This window comes from Physeter macrocephalus, chromosome 2 (assembly GCF_002837175.3).
Source record: "Physeter macrocephalus isolate SW-GA chromosome 2, ASM283717v5, whole genome shotgun sequence".
Taxonomy (NCBI): Eukaryota; Metazoa; Chordata; class Mammalia; order Artiodactyla; family Physeteridae; genus Physeter; species Physeter macrocephalus.
This window is the reverse complement of record NC_041215.1, coordinates 135970738-135993316: the sequence shown is the minus strand read 5'-3', so window position 1 is coordinate 135993316 and position 22579 is coordinate 135970738. Positions and strand designations below refer to the sequence as shown.

Sequence of the window (22579 nt, the reverse complement as noted above, 5' to 3'; positions counted from 1 at the left end):
GGCCCACCAAGAATAAAGAAAGTATCGAGATGGATTAAAAATAACAATAAAACTTCTAAAAAGAACCAAGCATTTTAAAGCTAAAAAGAAGTCTTAAGTTCTAACAATAACAACAAAAGGTTAAAAGTCAACTTCTTGTTTCAGTTCAATGCAGCAGCTTTATTATTTATTTATTTATTTATTTATTTAAGTTTTTGGCTGCGTTGGGTCTTCGTTTCTGCGCGAGGGCTTTCTCTAGTTGCGGCGAGCGGGGGCCACTCTTCATCGCGGTACGCGGGCCTCTCGCTGTCGCGGCCTCTCTTGTTGCGGAGCACGGGCTCAGCGGCCACGGCTCACGGGCCCAGCCGCTCCGCGGCATGTGGGATCTTCCCGGACCGGGGCTCGAACCCGTGTCGCCTGCACTGGAGGGCAGACTCTCAACCGCTGCGCCACCAGGGAGGCCCCAGCAGCTTTATTAAAACTCCAGAACTAAGCTTTTCCTCTCTGCAAGCACAGGCTAAATAAGGCTCTCACGGTATCTCCGTCCATCTGAAAGAGATGTCTTCTACATTTTGCAAACAGAGAAACCTCTACAAACTTGCATGAACAGAGCGCCAAACTAGTTCTGAATCATTACTAAGCAGCACTGCTATATGGCAAGTTACTTTGTTTGCCTTAATATTTTAGAAAGATTATTAATCAGATAGTAAAGATCTATTCTTTGGTGGTTTCTTGTTTCCTCTTTAGTGAGTTGCATACTTTTGGAAAGCCTGGCTTACTTGTATAAACTGATTTATATGCCCCCCACTTTGAGAGAACAGGCAGGGAGAAGAAGAGAAAGGAAGCATAGAGCATGTAGCTTTTAAAATCTGACATCTTAGCTATAAGGGCAAGAAAGATGGGGCATGCCTTTTTTCAAACCTAAGGTTTTTAGTTAAAGTCCTGGTTTGAAAGCCAATTATAGTTTTATTTTTCTTAAACCAAACATTTAGATAAAGCTAAACTATACTCTATTAGTTACAAACCAACAATCTCTGTAAGATTAACATACAAGGACAAAATAAACTGGGTGTAAGTTGGAAGTTTTTTATGGTCTTTGATTAAATGTCTGCATGTGTATATATGTTCAAGATGGAGGGCCAGTGGGAAGATATGATGGGGGTGGAAAATGGAAGGATTACTTCATTTTCCTTTTAAACTGGACTTTGTTAGATTATTATATAATCTGAAAAGCAGAGAAAAAAAGAGGGAGAGCAGTGTAATGAACCCATCGCCCAGCCTCCGTATTTGACTAATCTTGCTTCCTCCCTCCTACCCACACACACAGTATTTGTTTGTTTTCCTGGAACGTTTTCAAGCAAATCATTTGTAAATACTTCAGTTGGTGGAAAGATAACCTTTTAATAGAAATCCAAGATATTTCCTTCTAGTTCTGACTAGAAGAAAACTTTGAAGCAAGCAACTTTGAAGTCAAAAATCCAGACATTTTTGACTTACACTAAAATATATTTTATAGCACAACCCACTATACTCATATATAAATACCATATATTAAAAATCATTTTTCAAGGAACAATATGTACTTACCCTTACACACTGATTACACAACCACTTAAGGGTTGCGCCCCACAATTATCTTTCCAACTTTAGGTGGAGGTTGGGATGGGCCCTCTCTCACCCTGTGTCAGATGGCCTCTGTATCAAACTCTCGAGCATTCGCCCAGACTAGGAGACCCACGTATAAAATAGTTCACTCATATTGATAAATATATTCAGCCTTAACCAACTATAATGATAAAAAGTTCTAATTTCAAAAAATACTAAAATGGGGGCTTCCCTGGTGGCGCAGTGGTTGAGAGTCTGCCTGCCGATGCAGGGGACGCGGGTTCGTGCCCCGGTCCGGGAAGATCCCACATGCCGCGGAAGTCCTGGCCGCTGAGCCTGCGCGTCCGGAGCCTGTGCCCCGCAACGGGAGAGGCCACAACAGTGACGCAAAAAAAAAAAAAAAAAAAAAAAACTAAAATGGTCGAAGCTTTCAGATTTTGATGGTCTTACAAAATATAATGGCTTGGGAAGGCATCAATGATAGGGGAAAAAAGCAACACTGACACGTATCACAGGAGTTAACTGGCTGGTAAGCAAGCCCGCTCACGAGTGAGGCCCGCAGTCAGTCCCTGTGTGCTGGGGCGAAGAGGACCTAGCAAGGTGAGGCGACCTGGAGACATCAAGGCAGCACAGCTGTCCTATCTTGGGCACAATGATAAATTACAAATAAGCACTTTTTGGGCCAAAAACATGGTACTGTCACTAACAAAAACAGGACCATCCACCATTGATTTATATGCCTTTTCACTAAAAGAGGATGTGGGACAGAATGCTGTGTAAGAGGAACAAACCCTAACCAAACGCATCTCTGCAACAGTAAGGAGAGGAAGTACTGCCGTGCTACATTCTCCTTCTTATCAGAGCCTCGAAAAAAATCCTGTTTATTCCTAACATACATATAAAACGGCATTTTTGCTATGCAAAGTTATCAAAACATAAAACAAGCTTCTCCATGCAACTATTTTACAGCATTTAATGTTTGGGGGTGCTATACTTACAAGGTAAATTAGCTTCAAGTTCTGCAACCTCTGTAGAAACAAAGAGATTATTGTCAATATTAGTCAATTGCTCCACGTAAAATCACCAGCTCTAAACTGGCAATTCCCTCCAGAACAATGAAGAAAAAGACCAAACATACAAAAACTGAATTAACAGAAATCTACACTTGGTCTAAAGTTTAGACATTAAGCCATGAAGTTGCTTTCAAAGATACAAAGTGACTTGCAGGATGCCAACAAGTGCAGTCAAGGGCCCTTGAAATTTTACTTCAGCATGAATGAAAATTACTCAAAATTAACATAGAAATTATCTATAGGTAAACAGTCACTAAAGCGTTTTTGAAAATCTTGCTCCCCCAAGTAGTGGAACTACTGCCCTCAAAATCTGATTTATATTTATATCTCTGCCTCTTCCAGTTTTTCCGGATTTGTCTTCCCGTGAGGGCTTGCCCAGTTTGCGCTAGAACTTTTCCAGTGAGAGAAAACTCTACCTCCTGCTGGGCCCGTGTGTTGCCCTTGCCATATGTGGGCAAGCTGATATCCAAGGAGGGCTCCTCCTTAGAGCTACATTCCTTAGCCCCAGTGCTCTCCTCTGGGACCTCTTCTATCAGGCACTCATTCAGCATTCAAGCCCAGCACCCCTCTGCCAGGACAAAGCTGCGAAGCTCCCACCAATCCTGCTATTAACGAGCTGAGGTCTGGGGGAGCACCCAGAAGAAACCAGGCAGGCAAGTCGTCTGTGCCTCTGACATAACATAATGTGCTCTGGCGACTCTCCAGCTGCGGAGACTAAAGGAAGGAGGAGGTTTTCAAGCTGGGCTTTAAGGAACCAGTAGAATTCAGTCCCACAGAGGTGGGGAAAAGGGTATTTCAAGGAGATAAGTTAGCCATGTGCAAAAGCATAGAACGCAGACAAGCACAGAAACCAGACGGTATGCAGTGCAGCCGGAGCAATGGGAAACAAGGTGGAAAACCAGGGCCAGGATGGTGGAGGGCCCAGAATTCTCAACTTTATTCTGCAGCAATAGGGAGCCAAGGGAGATTTCTGAACAAAAGTTTCTAAGCTTTGCCTCAAGAGGACACCTTTAGAAAGGGCAAAGTGGAGGCCAGGTGACCCGTGAGGTGGGTGCTCTGAGAGGCAGCAAGGACTCAGCAGAGGTGGGGAGAGCCAGCGTGCCTGACAGCAAAGAGGACGGAAGGCTCTGCCAACTCGTGTGTGTGTGTGTGTGAGACACGGAAGGCTCTGCCAACTCGTGTGTGTGTGTGTGTGACACAGAAGGCTCTGCCAACTCGTGTGTGTGTATGTGTGTGTGACACGGAAGGTTCTGCCAACTCGCGCGTGTGTGTGTGTGTGTGTGTGACACGGAAGGCTCTGCCAACTCATGTGTGTGTGGCAATCAGAGATGGCACCGAGGTTTGAGGGGAAGTTGAGGGGGGCGGGTGGGGGAGTTGAAGTCTGGGTGCATGACCAGGGCCGGGGCTGGGGAGCCCTGCAGAGTGATGCCACCTGATGTCATGAGACCAACAAAGGGGAGAGACTGGTGAGAAGAAAGAACTTTGGCAGAAAGCAGAGGACAGGAGCAGGGAAAGTCACCGATGAGAGACAGGAGGAAAAGTAGGAATGATTCAGTAGAGGGGACAGACTGGTCCGAGGGGAATGAGGCCTGAGGCAAGGCCATGGGATGTGGATCGGACCCTGCTGAGGGCATTCAAAACAACAGGAAGGTAAGTGTAAAGACGAAGCCAGTCTACAAAACACTAAGAAGCAAATGACGCCTTCAAGTGCAGAGGGGCTGGGGAGGGGGGGAATGGGTGGGAAGGGAGAGGCCACAAGGTTTGCCAAGCTGAGTGCATTAGTGGGGAGATGGCAGGTGGCTATTTTGAGGCTAAGGGTTTAGGAAAGGCACAGGCCTCTGACATCAGCTAGTTGAGAATCTGGGTAGAGACGGGTGGCCCACTAAATGTATTAGCTCTGGGTTCCAGGCATTTGGGATGGTATCCAGAAAAGTGAGGTGAGGCAGAGGAGGGAGAAGCTAAGGACTGCAGTCGGCAGTCTTGTGTTATTGTATATACTAGAATATATGCACTTAAAACAAGATGATGAAGATCCTAGGGAAGGTTCACTAGCACCATACTTATAACGACCATGGTGATCTTTAGTTTCGCCTTTCACTCTAGCAGGGCACGGGGTAAAGAAACACTCTGAGGCCACCCACCCCGGCCCTCTGACCAGGATGGGGTCCGAGCCAGGCTCTGCTCCAACAGCCCACACAGGGCTCTCATTTTATCAAAAGAGCACACCTTTTATCAAATGAGTCATGCATATTAATCACTTTTAAATAAATGTTACCCATATAATTAAATCTAGATGGTTTTAAGGCGAATACTATTTACATATTTATTATACTATTACTTAACTTTTTGTTGATAAGAATTCACAAGAAACTCTTCTTGAGGACCCTTCTTTTGAGAGATTGATGCTGGCCACTGGAACCCAGTTTTCTCTGGCGGGCCTATCCTGACTCCTGTCATGAGAACTCTGGTCATTCAGTTTTACAAAAACCCAGTGAAATAGAAAACATGCCCAGAGGATGTGAAATGGGGCCACGTGACAGAAGTGAAAAATTTGAGAAGACAGTCTACTGCCAAGGAACAGGGAAGAGGTGAGGCCTGGACACAGGAGGGCAGGGATGCACTGACCAGGGTACCGTGATGACGGAGCAACAGAACCGGATCCTGCATTACAGGGACCTAGTGTGGGGATGAGAGGCTCTAGGCCAGAGGACGCCTCACTGTGGGACAGGGATTCTCCGCCCTGGCTGCACACAATCATCTGGGGAATTTTTTTGCTTTTTTTTTTTTTTTTAATAAACAGCTTTGGTGAGGTACAATTTACATACTATAAAACAGACCAACTTTAAGTGTATAATTCAATGATTTTTAGTAAAATTTGGAGCTGTGTATCCATCGCCACATCCTAGCACCTGCTGAGCAAACCCTGCCACCCCACCCTATCCAGACCAATTACACCAAAAGTCCTAGCTGGGGCCTAGGCCTCTGAATGTTTTATTCCTCCAGGTATAGGAACTGCCGTAGGCTACTTTGCCAAGCTAAACTATTTACACACGGCTAATTTACACTGACGGACTCAATAATTTCACATTGTGGTCTAGGATTACACTCCAAAGAGGAGAGCCCTCAGACCTAGTCCAGTGATGACCCCCCCACCACAGTCAGGGCCTCTGCAGACTTCTGGTCCAAGAACCAGTGTGGGCAAGGAATACGACCTCGGAGGCAGAGGACTTCATTAAAGATGCCTGGCTAATTTTTAGCCCAGGCCGGTACCGACGATAAACGAACTACAACGCAGTGTTCCTCTCAGGGAGTTGTCACAAATGACCAGAAGTTTGATGGCAAATAATAATTCAAATGATGGCAAATAATAATTCATTGACATCGATAGTAATAACCTCAGAATCCACCTACAAGTAGACTATGACCAAAGAAACCAGTGATTTGCTTCACATGCTCAAGAGGCCTCTTGGCAAAGCAGCAGTCCTTCCCTGTATAACCTCACTGCTCAAAGGACACTACCCCCACCTGGAAGGTAACAAGAAGTTCAGATATTTTTAAACTGCTAAAGTCTCGCCCGTTCCAAAGATGCGAACACCTCTCCGGCTCACTGGCCCAGCCTTTGGGGAGGTACCTGGCACCTTGCACAATTAGTGGCTGCACAACTTCCTTCTGAGAAATTAGACGCTTTTCCTTTCTAACTACAGATCAAACCACAGAGCCCACTTGAAGCATGACTGCCCTGAAACATCAGATTACAAAGTCCACCCCATTACCACAATGGCCCCCGCACAGCATGTACTCACCCCCTTCTGCCGTAGGCTGCCCACAACACAGTGCTCTAGCTGTTTCCGCACCGCCTGCCACTTGAACCTCTGTGCCTTTTTCGTCGTGGGGGCTGTAGATTCTGACCTAGCCCTGGGACCCCAGTGCCTGGGCCTGAGCTTGGCACAGTTGGAGTGCTCAGGAAAGCTCGACAAACAAGCACACTTGCCAGCAGGGTGGCAGTACTCTCAGTGTGAAAATCCTGAGACACGAGGAGCCTTTCTCCTCAGACAGTTGGGGACTGAACCGTGTCCCCTGCCCAAGTTCTTATGCTGAAGCCCTAAACCCCTACCCACCATGTGATGGTATGAGGTGGGGCCTTTGGGAGGTAATTAGGGTCAAATGAGGTCAGGAGGGTGGGGCCCTCATGACGAGATTCGTGCCCTTATGGGAAAAGACACCAGGTGCTTACAAGCCAGGAAGAGGGCCCTCACCAGGAAGTGAATCTGCCGATGCCTTGATCTTGGACTTCCCAGCCTCCAGAACCATGAGAAATAAATGTGTACTGGTTAAGCCCCCCAGTCTATGGTATTTTATTATGGTAGCCTGAGCTGACTAAGACAAAGGCCAATCACAGATGCAGATGGTTCTTAGCAAGAGCCAGCTCCGAGCCCCATCAGGTAACACCAGGCAGGGCAGCTGTGCCCTTTGACCCAGGTAGAGCTGGCAGCTATGTCCCATAAGACTTGATTACCTCTTTCCACCTGAACCACTACCTCTTCCATTTCTTGAACTAGAACTTTATCTCTTAGCCTCCTGTCTGTCTTTATGCCTTGAGCACCTCTTCTGCACCACCAGCATCCATGCACAGTGCCCTTATGGGGGAGACACTTGCCCCAGCGGCATCATCCTATCCCCAGAGATGGCATGGCTACTGCCCAAGAGCCCCCCGAAGCCCCACATCAGCCCTTCCATTCAGTCCAAGGGCCTTCTAGCAGCAGAGTGCAGGCCCAGAGTACTCACGGCCCCCTCCCTCCACACTCTGGGGAAGATAGGATGTAACCCCGAAAACCAGCACAGCCCCCATAGCAGTCTCTGGGAATGGAGCCCCAAGGCCTCGTATCACCCACTTTCAACGTGAGCAAACAAAGCTGACTTGAGCCCTCATGTGTCTTCTACAGATCCTCCCTGCCCACCCCCATTCCTGGGCTATCCGGCACACCTGAGGGCCGCCAAATTCCCTGGGCAGGTTCACTGGTGTTTAACCCTGCGGCCAAGCATTTAAAGGTTAGGCTTGGGCCAGCTGCCTTATTCCGCGTTACCACGACTCCCCCTCTTTGGGCCACTGCCCTCGTTTTTAGAACACACATTGGAACACACGGCCACAGCTTCAAACGCTGCTAAATGCTCTGAATACCATGCCGACATGACAAGCCAACCCTGAGCCCACCTCCAGAGTCCTGGGCAGGGCCTGGCATGGAGAGAGCAGCTCTGGAGAACGATAAATGGTTCTCTTTCGCCCACTCTTCCAGGAAGCGCCCTGAACCGGAGCCGTTCCTATACCACATGACCAGACCGCTCATGTGGACACAGAAGTGCTCACCCAAAGGAGGCCCCGTGTGGCACCTCGCGGAGACACCTGCACCTTGGATGCTGGGAAGCCCATGCAGGTGGGCAGCCAGGCCTCTCTGCTCTGCAGAGCAGGCTCAGAGTATGGAGAGCCGCCACAGCTGCTGAAACAAGAGAACACCAAGAGCCACATGGAGCACAGGGGTTGATGGAACAATGGCTGTAGATTCATTCCCAACTCCAGACCTGGCCCTGAACTCAAGTCAGCTCAATTCCAATTCTCCGCATTGAGCAAAAGCTTCCTGCCAGCCTGCCTGGAGCCCCTTGAGGTCTTCAGGGGCCACTAACAGGAGGCTGGCACACCCCAGGCACTGAAATCTTTGTCACGTGAACAAGTCAAAGGACAGGGAGACCCACAATCCTGTTCCCATTGTGTGCAGAGCGCCAAGCTTCAGACAGACCAGAAAGTAGTCTTTCTGCCCAGGGGCTTCTTTGGAAGGTGGGGAGCACCATCAGACTCAGAAATTGATGGACTCGGGGGAGCCACGAGGGTCCACCAGAAAAGCAGCGCCATCTGCCCTGTGGCTGAAAGCACCGGTGATGGCTCCCAGAGAGGCCCAGACCTGAGCTGGGGCCAAAAGGAAATGCGCAGACCTGAAACCCTCTCCCCCCAGTGTCCCCAGCTCCCAGGATTCAGGGCAGACGGCAGCCCTCAGTCCTCGCCCAGAAACACCTGATTGTTCTATACCCTCCAGGGACTGCTGCTGCAAGCATCTCTCCAGTTCCAGCCTGGAGGATGTCCTTGAGAATGACCCCAGGGGTGCCAATGAAAAGCTGGTATGGCCAAGGTGCCAGTGTGGTAGAGCCTCACACTGGCCAGCTGCTCCGAGGCAGGCCACAGTATTCCAGGGACAGCTGACTCCACCTGTCACCTTCAGAACTGGGCCCACTATCCCAAGAAAAAGAACAGGAGCTTCAGTTTTGCAGCTACCACTGGCCCTCACCACTAGGGACAAGTGTCTCTGTCAACCTCCGATCTCCCATGTTAACCTTACAGCCATCCGCACCAAGCCAGATCTCCACCATGTATGGTCAATCAAGCATGGCAGTGGACCAGCTAAAAACATATTTTTGCCTCCGAGTGTCTGTGGTCTTTCCTCTGGGCGATGGACGCATGGCCCAGATGCCCTCTCAGCGAGGTCTCTCAGCAGATGGCCTTCAGCTCTCAACCCTTCCAGGGACTGTGCGGGCTGCCCAGAGCCCCAGCTCAGGCCAGACCCATCTGACGACTGGTCGAGCAGAGCAGGAAGGCCTGACCATCTCACCTGGCTAGGGACAGCTTTGAAGGGCCACGCTTGCTCTGGAGCAGAGGCTGCCATGGGGCCTTCGTCAGAGCCCTCCCTCCCCCTCTGCCTGCTCCTGCTTCCTTCGCCACCCTCCACAGGTGTCAGTCCCAAGGATACCCTTTAATAACTACCCCGCACGCCAAATTCCCCACTCCCGGGAACCCAGCCCGTGGCACTGGGTCCCAAAGGCACATTAATACACTGTTCTACTACTTACTGATCCTCATGAATAACATTCCCACGTGAGCCAAAGCCACAGCCACAGCCCCAGAGGACAGTCTGACTGCAGCAATCTCGCTGAACTCGGACAACTGACTTTCCTCAAAGTCCCCCAGGGGAGTCTCAGCTAGAAGGGACCCTCACGATAGCCGCCCCTCCCAGTGCCTCACCAGGCCCACGACAGCCACGGACCCCGCCTGGCTCCACCTGGCCATCAGGAGTCCCCAGAATGAAGGCTGCTGCGACATTCTGAAGGAGCGCTCTAGGTGCAGACCAAACAATCATCAGCAATCAGAGCGCTCTTTATTACACTATTGCACTCTTGTTACAGCTTCCTCTCTCAGGTCAGGCCCACCCTTCCTCTCCATCTACCCTCCACCACGAGCCCAAACTACTCACCACTCGGTCAGCCCGGCCCACACTGGCCTGGCCACCCCTGAGGCAGATGGAGAGAGCAGGCCACACGAGGGGCGCGTTACACTGAGCCTTGCTGCACAACCACCCGTCAGCCGCAAGTGCCCTGGGCCCAGAAACCTAATAATCCCCAGTGTCTCTGAGAGAATGGAAACAGGTGGCCTCTCGAGGAGGTTTTGCACCTCTCCTTGATAAGCCTCACAAAAGCAAAGGACCTCAGCTGGGTCCTGTAAACCCAGCCAAAGACATCTCCTGTCCTAGGAGCCGGGGCAGAGTGCAGCTTTATGGGTGTCAGTGGGCTCCCCTGGGCCGCGTCAGGGCCTCGAGTCATTTGAGAGCTCTCAGGGAATCCTCGAGCAGGAGCAGGTGTGGTGGAGCCTCTGTGCTTCCCTGAATTCTCTTTTCTGTGGACTCACACTTCTGTTCTGCTCCTTCGGTTTCTGCTTTTGCTGGGTCTGTCCCCCAAGTGCCTGCCCTACCCCAAAATGTGGGTCTGGCTGTCTCGCTGCAATAAAGCTGCGACCTGGGTAAGTTTTTGAACCTCTGAGTCTCAGTTCTTGAGCTGTAAAATGAACCACCCACCTGGCAAGGCTCAGCAAAAGTCAAACAAGAATTGCCCCTATACAGTACCCAACAGAGGGCCTGGCCCCAAGTGCTCAGCACATAAGTGCTGCTGTCAACCCTAACGAGGAGATGGGAAAGAAGATGGCGCCATCCATTTGCCAGCTTCCCACCTGCTCCTCCTCAGCTGCAACCCCCTTCCTCACCGCAACTCCCCGGCATTAGAACACCCTCCCCTCGAAGGACTCTGACCCATGAATCAAACCCCTTCCCTGGCTTGCTTGGCTCCTGGCTTCCTCTGCAGATGGAACCCTTGAGCCAGTATCCAGGAAAGAGACTCAAGTCCTATCAGGCCACCCAAGTGAGGGGCTGCAGCCCAGGCCACAGCCCCAGACCCCGCAGGGTAAACCTTCCTGTGTTGTAACAAACTAAATACAGTCTAACGCTCTCCCTGACACAGAAGGTATTTTGCCAAAATGTCAAAAACGATTCTGACTCCATCTTTAACCTATCACCCATCAGGCTGGGAAAGCCAGAGCTCAGTCACGATCCAGGGGCTGAGGGAGAACAGGGAAGAGTACTCCACGGACATCTCCCTGAACCCGGCGCCTCCTGTTCCCACCCCTTCCCAACTCAGCCGGGCTTTGCTTCTGAGAAGGCCCAACGCGGGGCATTCATAAACGCCAGGTCTCCCACCATCAGATCTGTTCCTGGACACGCAGATGCCAGCCACCCCCACCGTGTCCACCTAACACAACATGAAAACAGACAGTTCTAACAAATCATTTAACCCTCTGTGCTTCCTAGCTCCTTATACTTAAAAAATGTAAACACGTGTCATAAAGTAAAGAGTGCTCCTTCAAGGCAGAAACTGTTTGATCTTTCGTAGTCCTCATGACCCTCGGAAACTGCCTTTGCACTCAATAGTCATAAATCTGTTCAATGAATACATGCAAAAGTTCCACACAAACACTCGCATAGGCACACACACACATCACGTAACCCTTCTCCAAAGACTACTGCTCTAGGACACTCTATTATTAATTCTGGGACAAGAACCAATTTTGCACAGGGCTGTCCTCAGGCTGTGAATGAATAAAAGAGAGAAGGATCCTAAGAGATTACCGAACTCCACTCCCTCCCTTTACAGGTCAGACACTCTGGTGCTGAGGAGTCCAGAACGGACTCCCACACACACACCGGCCGGATAACGACAGCACTGAGACCAGAGTCGTCGGTCTGCTGGTTCCTAGTACCTTACTCCTTCTCCTAGCATTCTGGCAGCCCCTACAGAGAATATCCCAAGTGCATAAGACACGCCAGTTTTAATACCGTTTCCCTGCCATCAGCATTCCCATAGTGCGTGCAGAGTACAAAGTTCTTCTGTTGTATGTGACAGCAACTGTATCTCAAAATATTTTCAAACAGGTACTTCTATTCAGCAACAGGCTGCTTCGTATTCCGGAAGAGCCTCCAGCCAGACTTCATTTTGTTATGGGATAGAAAAACAGCTCACATGGGTGGTCATTACCTTTGACAAGCAGCCTGTCTCTCACAGAAACCCGCCGAGTGGAGTCGGAGGCTGTGGCGGATGCCCGGGACCCTTTGAGACCGTCATCCCGCTTCAGTTTGCTTGCCAGCGTCAGCATCACTGCTACCTTTACCCTGAAAGGCCAAAAGCAGGTTAAGACAGTGACTGGACAGTGGAGACAATGACGTAAGGTGGTTTTTAATATCTTTCCCATAATTTAGTTATAGAAAAATTTAGCATGTAAGATACATTAATAAGACTGCATTCCTTCACAATGAATTTGGATAATCTCTATGCCTCTCTAAATCTAATGTTTTAAAGTATGAATGAAAATTTAACAAGGGAGAGCCAAGCATTTAACACTCACTGGGAGCCAGGCCCTGGGATGTAGCAGTGGCAATGCTCCTGGGCGCTCATGGTCTAGGGCAACCTCCGCTGACGGGCCTCCCATAGGCCCACCGCTGTCCACTGGTAAGTCTGCCCATCCCTGCTGTGTGGACCATGCAGCTGAGGGTGTGGCCCCGGGGCCCGGCCCAGCACAGACTGAAGGCAGTGTCCACCCCTGGTGAGGAGGGAGCACCGCAATGCTTGCTTTCCTCCTTCCTTTAATACAGGTGTGGCTAGAGCCTTAATAAGCATCTTCACGTTTCTGTTGTATTGTATTTACAGTGTTAGACAACAGCAACATAATTAAGTTATAATTAATGCTCCAAACTAGATTCTTTTCACTTGGCTACTTCCAACCCACCTACGTCTCAGGTTCCCTCACTGACCGCTCACTGGGAAGGATAATAAAGACCAAAAATAGGGGATGCACCTGACTGCTTCGGAGAAAGGACTAAAGCTGTCAGCAATGTTTACAGATAGAACTGTCCTCTGGAATCTGCCTTCTGTTTCTAACATAAACTGCCATTCATCTGACAGGCCTCCCAACTCTTCTTGCTTGCTTTACCAGTTGGAGAGGAATTCTGGAACTTTTTTTTTTTTTTTAACTTTGAAATTTTATTTATTTTTATTTTTGGCTGTGTTGGGTCTTCGTTGCTGCGCGTGGGCTTTCTCTAGTCGCGGCGAGCGGGGGCTCCTCTTCATTGTGGTGCACAGGCTTCTCACTGTGGTGGCTTCCCTTGTTGCGGAGCACGGGCTCTAGGTGTGGGGGTTCAGTAGTTGTGGGGCTCATGGGCTCTGGCGTGCAGGCTCAGTAGTTGTGGTGCATGGGCTTAGCTGCTCTGCGCCATGTGGGATCTTCCTGAACCAAGGCTCGAACCCGTGTCCCCTGCATTGGCAGGTGGATTCTTAACCACTGTGCCACCAGGGAAGCCCTGGAACTTCTTTTGATTGAGGACAAAAATTGGTCACCAGCTCAATATTTTCATAATTTCCTTTGTGGCTTTAATGTAATTTCCTTTCAATACCACTCTGATCATTTTCAAAAAAAAAATGATCTAAAACTTCCAGATGAAAAACATGACCTAAGCACAGAACTTTTAGCTTGAAGCCAAGATCTTGGTTTTTTGTTTGTTTGTTTGTTTTTACGAATGAGGCAATTTATTAACCCAGCACCATTTGTTCTGATGCTTCTTCTTGGCAGCTGCCACCTGTCCAGTGATTCTGTCCAGATCTCTCTGTCCCTGAGGTGCTAGTTTGTGGCCCCCATCTTGGTCCTTTTCCACCATCTTCAGCCCCTCCAGGGCTTGGAGGACCCGACGGGCCACGCTCTTGGAGCCTCTGCTGAAGTGGCTGGGCATGACACCATGTCTCTGACGCCCCCCATAGATCTTGGTCACGGCACCAACCCCAGTGCCGCCCCGGAGGTACAGGTGCCGTGCTGTGGAAGCAGCTCGTGTGTAGAACCAGTTCTCATCATAGGGAGCGAGCCCTTTATGCTTGGCCAGATTGACAGTGTCCACCCATTCAGGGACTTTCAGCTTCCGGACTTTCTGAGGAAGGCTGCCAGAGCTCTGACGAACTCCCACTGGTTCACGTCTTTTACAGTAAACTCCAGGCATCGTGCAGCCTCTGCACTGCCAGCCAGGGGCTGAAGCCAAGATCCTGAATGCCAAACTATAAGAATAACTCTCCCCCCATCAGTATTTTTAACCATTTTAACCCAGGTCCCTCACATAGCTTTTCACACCATCTTCTGTGTATTCCCCCACCCCACAAAGACTGTAAGATTTAATTTTCTATTACTTGTACCATGAAAACAACATATTGAACATGATCTTCTGAACTGTACAGGACCTACGCACAAACACACACACACCTAATGCCTTTAAGAGTCACTGGTCTAGGGCTTCCCTGGTGGTGCAGTGGCTGAGAGTCCACCTGCCTATGCAGGAGACACGGGTTCATGCCCCGGTCCGGGAGGATCCCACATGCCGCGAAGAGGCTGGGCCCGTGAGCCATGGCTGCTGAGCCTGCACGTCCGGAGCCTGTGCTCCGCAACGGGAGAGGCCACAACAGTGAGAGGACCGTGTACCGCCAAAAAAAAAAAAAAAAAAAATAGAGTCACTGGTCTAGGGACTTCCCTGGTGGCACAGTGGTTCAGAATCCGCCTGCCAATGCAGGGGACACGGGTTCGAGCCCTGGTCCAGGAAGATCCCACATGCCGCAGAGCAACTAAGCCCATGCACTACAAATACTGAACCTGTGCTCTAGAGCCCATAAGCCACAACTACTGAGCCCGCGTGCCACAACTACTGAGCCCACATGCCACAACTACTGAAGCCTGCGCGCCTAGAGCCCGTGCTCTGCAATGAGAAGCCCACGCACCACAGAGAAGAGTAGCCCCCGCTTGCCGCAACTAGAGAAATCCCACACGCAGCAATGAAGACCCAATGCAGCCTAAATAAATAAACAAACAAACAAATAATTTTAAAAAAGAGTCACTGGTCTAAACGCTTCCAAAGATAGTTCTATTACACAGAAGCGCTCACAAGCTCCTAGAATTTCAAATCTGGGAAGAACTTCTCCCCTGACTCCCAGTCTATTTTATGATGTGGACTCTGGGACAACCAGGGCCCAGGAACTGGGCTGTCTGAGGCCACTCAGTTGCTAGAAGAGGTCACCACGAAACACCAGTTTCCCTCGTGTAGATGATGGGAATGTTTTTATCTTGAATGTGGTGACGGTTTCAGGGGTACAAACGTACATCAAGACTGATCAAATTGCATACTTTAAATATGTACAGTTTAGAGTACTTCAGTTATCTCAATAAAATTGAAAAAAAATGTGAAACCAAACCATCGCTAGTTTTATTATTCCCACTCTACCTCAGGTGGACCCACGGAGAGAACCATCACCGATGGACACACACCTTCCCAGCTTCACCCAGGGCGGGGGACTAACGGTTCGGTTTACCAAGTGCCCTCACAAGGGAAGGCGGGGGTGGGTGGGAGGGGCGGAGTCGGGAGCTCCTGTGGAGGCTCCAGCCCGCAAGCTACCAGACACAGCAGCACCAGCTAGAGCCAGCCACTCCCCCACCCCCCCACTCAGTGGCCCCCGAACGATCCTGCCAGGAATCCCTCAAGCAGATCTGGAGCCCAAAGCAGTGACTGCCTCCCCAGCAAGCCCACTGCCAGGCACCCACACCTGAACACAGCACTCTCACCACATCGACGGGGTCGCCTGATGGTGGGCCAAGATATGCGTGTATCACTAAGTCCCCTTGGTTTCTATCCTCTAGCTGACCTTGGTAATACAAACACGTCAAGCAATAAAAGCACAGCGTGTGTAAAAAGAGTTCTGTAGGCACTACCCTAGGAAAGTCATAATAAAGAGCCCAATAGAAAGGGGGAGTCCTAGGGCACATGATTGGTCCACACCCAGCTCCCTGCAGACCCACACTGAAGGAGCTGCTCAGAGGATCCTGGCACGACTCACTCATACAAAGAAAGGCTCACACCAAGACACTCTTCTGTGTAGCTGCAGTCTGAGGACTCTGCTTAATTCTCTTATACTCCTACCCCACACTGACTTCTTCTCTGTGGGCAGAGTATGTGCCCCATACTCAATTCCATTTAGAGTCAGATTCCTGCTTTTCAAGCTTCAACAAGTTTGTGGCCCTTAATAAAATACACTGGACACTGACTATGCAAGCTGTAAAAGAAGACACTGGTGTCCTGTTTTCTGTGGAAGACAAAACTTCGTTTCCTAACATTCTAAGAAATCTAAGTATATAATGACCACCTATTTCTCCATCATCTGTAACATTTTCACACACCACTTTAGGGATAAACCAAAGGCCTAATTGGGGAATGCTACACAGCTGTTAATTTAACTCTATACAAAGAGATCTGAACGAAAATAATTATTCAAGCTGTCAGGTTAGCTGAACATCTGCAGTTTGCTTCAGAATTCACTTTTCTTTCTTCAGTATGCTTCACCCCTTGAAGACCTGACTTAAAACTAAACTTCCCCTTTACTGCAAATTACACTTTGACTATGGCAGCATTTTCGGTAACAGCACCCTCAGTCTCTAAATTCCACAAGTTGTAATTGGCCCATTTAAGTTCTTCCTCTGGGTGGGACTTGCTTGCAGACTGTTCAAAGAAGATTCTGATGTGCCGTATTTACTAGGCTCATCATCGAGCAGTACTGACTCAGTGTTCCTGCCTATAGTGGCAAAATCAGGCCCTGTCACCCGTGCAGGGGCCAGTCAGCTCACGGGGTGAGGAACTCCTCATTTACATTTCTTCCTGCCCCGGACACGTCCCAATCTAAGTGTAAAGATGGAACTGCAGGTCACTAGGGGACAGCCAACTTCTCCAGCCAAAGAGGCCCAGATCAGGACACAGAAAAGTCCACACCCCACCCCTCTCCTTTAGAATGCCAGGGCCCAAGGAACCTCCCACCTGGCTCCATGGCTGGCTGACTGATGACCTTTGGAGCCCAACCCTTTTACTTGAGCAGTAAAGCTGCCTCCTCCTGCACTGCTACTACCTGAGCAGCAGGTAGGTCCAGCCCTGCACCACTTAGCCTGGTGATGATTTCTGTCTTTGAACATCTCCCCCACCCGTGCCCTTCCCCTGCCTTCATCCCCTTACTCAGCCATGAATCCTCTGCACAGGGTAGGTGGGCCTCCTCCCTGTTCCTCAACAACACCCCGCTCGTTTCTGGAAGCTTCTGCTCACTCTGACATCCAGGTCTGGAATGCCCTCCCTCCCTTCACCAGCTAATCCTGCTGCTTCCTTAGGATAACATGACTTAGGATAAATGACTATCCAGATTCCTATCTCTCCTCCAAGAAGCCTTCTCCGGCCACTCCAGTCCATCCTGACCCCACTCCGGCGCTGGAGGAAAGGGAGAGGGGCGGACCCGATCCCCTCGTGTGACGGATGAGGAAACTGAGACCCAGGGAGCGGGGGGCCACACCCAATATTACACAGACTTGGCCATACGGATCGGTCCAAGATGTCCTCCCCGCTCCTCGGCCCCGGGAAGACCCTTCAAACCAGCCGTGGTCGCCCCCGGTTGTGGAGAAGCCGCAGGCAAGTTGGCGAGGCGGCAGCCGGGCTCCTCCTCACCCTCAGCGTCCCCCTGGCCCAGCCCGATTCCCAGACGATCAGGAGTCCGGCTGCCTGAGTCCGAGTTCCGCTGCCTCTGGCCACGTCGGGCCGGTGACCTTGGGCCCACTCGGCGCTGCGTTTCCTCCCGGACAATGCGGCTCGCAGCTCCCCCGCGACGGCGGGCGCGAGCGAGGCCGTGTGTGTGCCCGGCACAGGTCCGGGCTCGGGGCGCGCTGCCCCTGGAGCCCGGCCGCGGCCAGCGCTCCGGACCCAGCCCCAGGCCCCCCGGCCCACGCCCCGCAGCGTCCGCCCGCCCTCCGGCCCCCGACGGCCGGCCGTGAGGACCCGCACGGCCTGTGGCGGCCCCGGCGCCGCCCGCCCTCCGGCCCGCCCGCCGGGTGCAGCGGCGCCGCGGGAGCCGAGGCACCCTCCAGCCCGTGGCAGCCCCTCGCCCGCCGCAGGGCCGCGCGCTCCTCACCTGGACACCCCGAGACAGGCGAGGTGGGCCCGACGCCCAACACCATGCCCGGCCGGCCGGCGGCGGCGAAACGCAGCCCCTCACAGCCGCACCGGCTCCGGGCGCCGAGACCGGAAGTGGCGGGGCGGGGACTCGGCCGCTCTCGACCGCGGCGGCCGAGACTGCAGAGGGCGCTTTAAAAAAAAAATTCAAAGCCCCGAAGAACTTTATTTGGAGCCTGACAGGCGAACAGCAGAGTGCGTCGACCGGGGCTGGGCTCGGCGGCCGGCCTCTCGGGCCTCTCTCATTGGCTGCGGGCGCGGCCTGGGGCGGGCACGGATCTAGCGGCCCGCGCTGATTGGCCAGCGGCGACCGGGGGCGAGGTCGCCCAGTCAGTTTCCGAGCCTGCGCGCCGAACTGCCGGGGGGCTTTGCGCGGTGTTCCTGCCTGCATTCGTTTGGCCGTGTGCTAAGTCTGGGCCTGCGGCTGAGAGGATCCCCGCGCAGCGTGGCCTGCAGGGGCTGCTAGGCCGGTACTGACTGCCTCGGTGGATGGGGCGCCCGCTGTGTGCCCATCACAGTGCTCAGGATGCAGAGGAGCGGCCGCCCCACAGCCCGCAGTGTCGGGAGTGAGCGGGGCCGGGCGGTGAGCCGTGCAGCCACTAACCCCCGGGGTGCTCCGGGGAGACTGCAATGGAATGGGTGGGCGCTTTTCTTGTCTTACGGTTTTCATGCCTTGTTTTAGCTCTTACGCTTTTGCAAAGTACTTACTTTAAAAAATCTGTTTCAAATTGTTCTAATTTCTGGCTCGTTGAATACAAATTATTCTCACGTCCATTCGCGTCCCGGTGTGGTTAGTAATAGGCGCTCTGGCAGGGTCAGGTAGGGCTCCTGGAGGAGTGAGCCATCTGAGAGAGGAGGTTCACCTCGTGGACAGGGACAAAAGAGCCAAGGAGTTAGAATTTTATTTCCAGAAGCCCCACTGATAGGTTTTAAACGGTGGAGTGACAATATCAAGTTTCCTTTCTGAAAGAGGCTTCTGGCTCTGAGAGAGCTGGTGGGAGGGGCGCCAGGCAGAGGGGAGAGACCCGAGTGAGGAAGACCAGTCACGGACAAAATTCACGGTATTCCTTCTGTCTGGGAACAGTTTCCTCCTTCTTCACCTGGCTAACTCCTAAATTTTCCGAAGCTTAGACACCACTTGCTCAGAGGGCCCAAAGTCTGGGAGGGGCAGGCGCCCCTCCGTGACTTTGCTGAAGCCCAGTGCTTCCGCTTTCCTGGTGCTCTAGACACTGTCCGTGCCTGTTTCCCTGAGCTCCGCTCCCCAGGTCCTCGTCTTCTGTGTTTCCCATCCTTCCGACACTCCTCCCCGATCCTGCCAGCAGGTGGTCAGAACACATCTGCCGGATAAGTATTGCATGAGCTTGTAGCAGCAGTCCTGGCGAGAGAAGATAAGACCTGAAGCAAGGCAGAAAGTTAAGGTACAGTGCATTGGCTTGAGTATTTGTCTTGCTAAGGAACACTGTCTATAGGACAGCCTGAGCGCACATGGGCCCGTGGTGGCCCAAATCTCACCACTGTGGATAAATGAAGCTTCATTTCATGAGGCTGCCTCATGCCTTCACCTGAGCCTTATTTAGGGTTTACTAGGTTATTGACTCATGTAATCCTCACAACAACCTCATGAAACAGGTGTTTTATTATCCCCATTTTACAGATGAGGAAACCGAGGCACAGACGTTAAGTAGTCTGCCTGATAAGGCAGAGCTGGGATCTGCCCTCAACCAATGCACCATGTCCATTAGGTGGCAGGAGAGGGGCAAAGCTGGCCCTCCTGCTTCCTGGAGAAGCAATTTGTGTTCATCTGCGGCTCCTTCAGAACCGAACTTTCACTAGCTTAAGCACGAAAGATTTAGAAGACAAGATATGCTCATAGGAGCTAATGAGGCAGCTGGGAGCCTGGCCTCTAGCTCTCAGTGGCTCCATCTGAGTCCTGGCCTCTGGGGGCTGGCCTTGCCTTCCCAGATGTCTCAGTGGAGCTGGGGCCTGGCCTCAGATACATCTTTACAATCCAGGCCACAGAGGGGGCTGTCCCTTCCCTCCCAATTTCACATTTTCCAGGAGAGAATGGCTGAGCTCAGATCATGTGCCTACCCTGTGTGTGTTTGTGTGTGTGTGTATGTGCGTGCGTGCCCGAACATATGAGAGGAGGGGGTAGAGGACCAATAGTGAGCCTCTAAGAGGGAAGAACCTTTGTATTTTATTACAAGTTAATCACGAAAGGGATGTTGCCTAGAAGCCTAAATGATACATAATGGCCCATCGCTGGGAACCCTGCCTCCCAGGTAATGAGCATTAAGCTACAATGCCTATGTTTAGCTCACAGGAAACATCCTGCCAGGCCCACCTGTGAATGGCTGCAGACAGGAATAAATGAACACATCCCTTTGGGAGGCTGACCAGAACTAGGACTTTACCCCCTCCCCTTTTAGTATAAAAGAAGGCTGAATTCCAACTTGGGTGAGATGGTTCTTTGGGACGCTGGTCCACCACCTTCTCGGTTTGCTGACTTTCCGAATAAAGTCACTATTTCTGTCCCCAGCAACTCGTCTCTCGATTTATTGGCCTGTCGTGCAGTGAAGCAGCATGAGCTTGGACTCGGTAACAAGCCTCCCAGAATAGTACTGGTGCCGGGGGAAGAGCCGGTGGACACAACTCATTAGGCGTCCTTCCCACCTCCCTCCCCCCTACCCTGAGAAGCTCAACCCAGGGCTTCTGGCTGGAACAGGGAAGGGGAGATGTCCCCTAACTTTTCAGCCATTCCTGTCTCTGGCCACAGCTGCACAGGCTGTCTCAGAAGCTGTCCCGGCCAGGTCTGGGACTGACCTGGGTGACATGCTACCACCAAGCCAGGGCTCTGGGCACTCTTCAGCCTGGGGCAGCCTGCCAGCTGGTTAACATCGTCTGGTGCAGGGGCCTGGGTGCCTGCTGGGTTAGGGCAGGGCTTCCTAGGCAGGAAAAGCCTAGGGAAGCCCTAAGGGGCATGCCTTCCTTAGCCATTCACTCCACCCTTCCCTCCTGCACACACTGTGGACGGAGCAGAGCTCTCCCACACCAGTGGCACCCGATCGGGGTAGACATTCCTGGCTCCGTGTTTCAGTGGAAGACTGCTCTGCCCCACACCGTCCCGTGGACTCGAAGCCTTTGCCGGGGCAAGACCTCAGCGATGTTCCAAACGCAGCCCCTTGCGTGGACTGGGAAACTGCAACCCTAGGTGTGGAGTAGACATGGATGGAAGGATCCACCTCAGCCCTCAGCTGGTACCTGCTCCAACCTGTTCTGTGTTGTTCCAGGTTATTCCAGGGCGTGCATCCTACCCTCCAACCAGGCCCTATTCTCCTAGGGAGTAAGGCCCAGGGAGCTGAAGAGCAGGCCTGGACACACACAGGCCCACGTCCCTACAGGTTCTCCTGAAATATATGTCAGTAAGTCAAGAACTGTATGGTGAGCATCGACCAAGTGCCGAGGCTGGAAGGGGACGGAATGTATAAAGCGCAGACCCTGCCCTCCAAAACCACGAGCTCCTTGGAGAACTAGTACTGGTAAACCACGATAGAATGAGGGATACAGCTGGGACTCAGGGTTTGCTCTGCACACAGCAGGTCAGCGAGACGCAGTCCCACTTGAGTTTAGAGACTGTCGGGGGAAGGAGGGAGGGAGGACGGCTATGCCTTAGAGTCCAACCGGGGAGGCTGAAGACAAATGGACGAAACCCAAGGTCCTCTTGGTGCTTTCTGTTGCTAAAGGTGGAGATGGTACGTTATTGTTAGGAAAAGCTTCACTGGGCCTTTTACGGTGAAAGGCAGTGCCCTGGGTCTAATTTGGAGAGGAGAGGATGAAGCAAAGACGAGACCAGACAAACAGTGGCTGGCAGTGGTTGTGGGGTACCGGGAGAGGTTGTCAACCATCCTTGTTCAACCAGTTCTGGGATCCTTTGTAACATGAGGGAGGGGCAAGCCCCTTATGGTTGGGCCAGATCGGGGCTTGAATGATGGTGATGATGATGATGGTGGTGGAAGCAGCTATCATCCAGGCAGCAGAAAATTGGATTCTAAGTAGTATGACTCTAACTGCACATCTAGTATAATTAACTTTTGACTGCTCCATAACTGGCCTCCAGGGAAAGCATCATGTTTCCTTTTATTCCTTTAAAAAATAATAAATGAGGGCTTCCCTGGTGGTGCAGTGGTTGAGAGTCCGCCTGCCAATGCAGGGGACGCGGGTTCGTGCCCCGGTCCGGGAAGATCCCACGTGCCGCGGATCGGCTGGGCCCGTGAGCCATGGCCGCTGAGCCTGCGCGTCCGGAGCCTGTGCTCCGCAACGGGAGAGGCCACAGCGGTGAGAGGCCCGCGTACCGCAAAAAAAAAATAAATAAATAAAAATAATAAATGGGCCGTGACAGCTTTCCTGAAAAGGGACTGAATCAAAGCAGTGTTTTAAATATTACAGGACTGAGATTTTCTCACTCACCCTAAAGCCACACTGGGCACATTTTAA

At 51.6% G+C, this 22579-nt stretch overlaps 1 protein-coding gene and 1 pseudogene across 5 annotated transcripts in view; both read right to left on the bottom strand.

Moving 5' to 3' along the window:
* Positions 1–18830, bottom strand: part of UBE2F (ubiquitin conjugating enzyme E2 F (putative)) — a 53607-nt gene extending 34777 nt beyond the window's left edge. The window contains exons 1-3 of one of the 5 annotated variants that reach the window (XM_028483004.2): positions 18045–18822; positions 12060–12193; positions 2583–2612 (exon numbers count right to left, since the gene is read on the bottom strand). In XM_028483004.2, the coding sequence (XP_028338805.1) occupies positions 2583–2612; positions 12060–12177 (148 nt within the window). In that variant the 5' untranslated portion in view covers positions 12178–12193; positions 18045–18822. Of the gene's footprint in view, positions 1–2582; positions 2613–12059; positions 12194–18044 lie in introns of all 5 variants that reach the window. The other 4 variants (XM_024124480.3, XM_024124481.3, XM_028483011.2 and 1 more) reach the window with 4 other exon arrangements.
* On the bottom strand, positions 13421–14530 carry LOC129392790 (40S ribosomal protein S19-like; annotated as a pseudogene).
* Positions 18831–22579: the final 3749 nt, after the last annotated feature.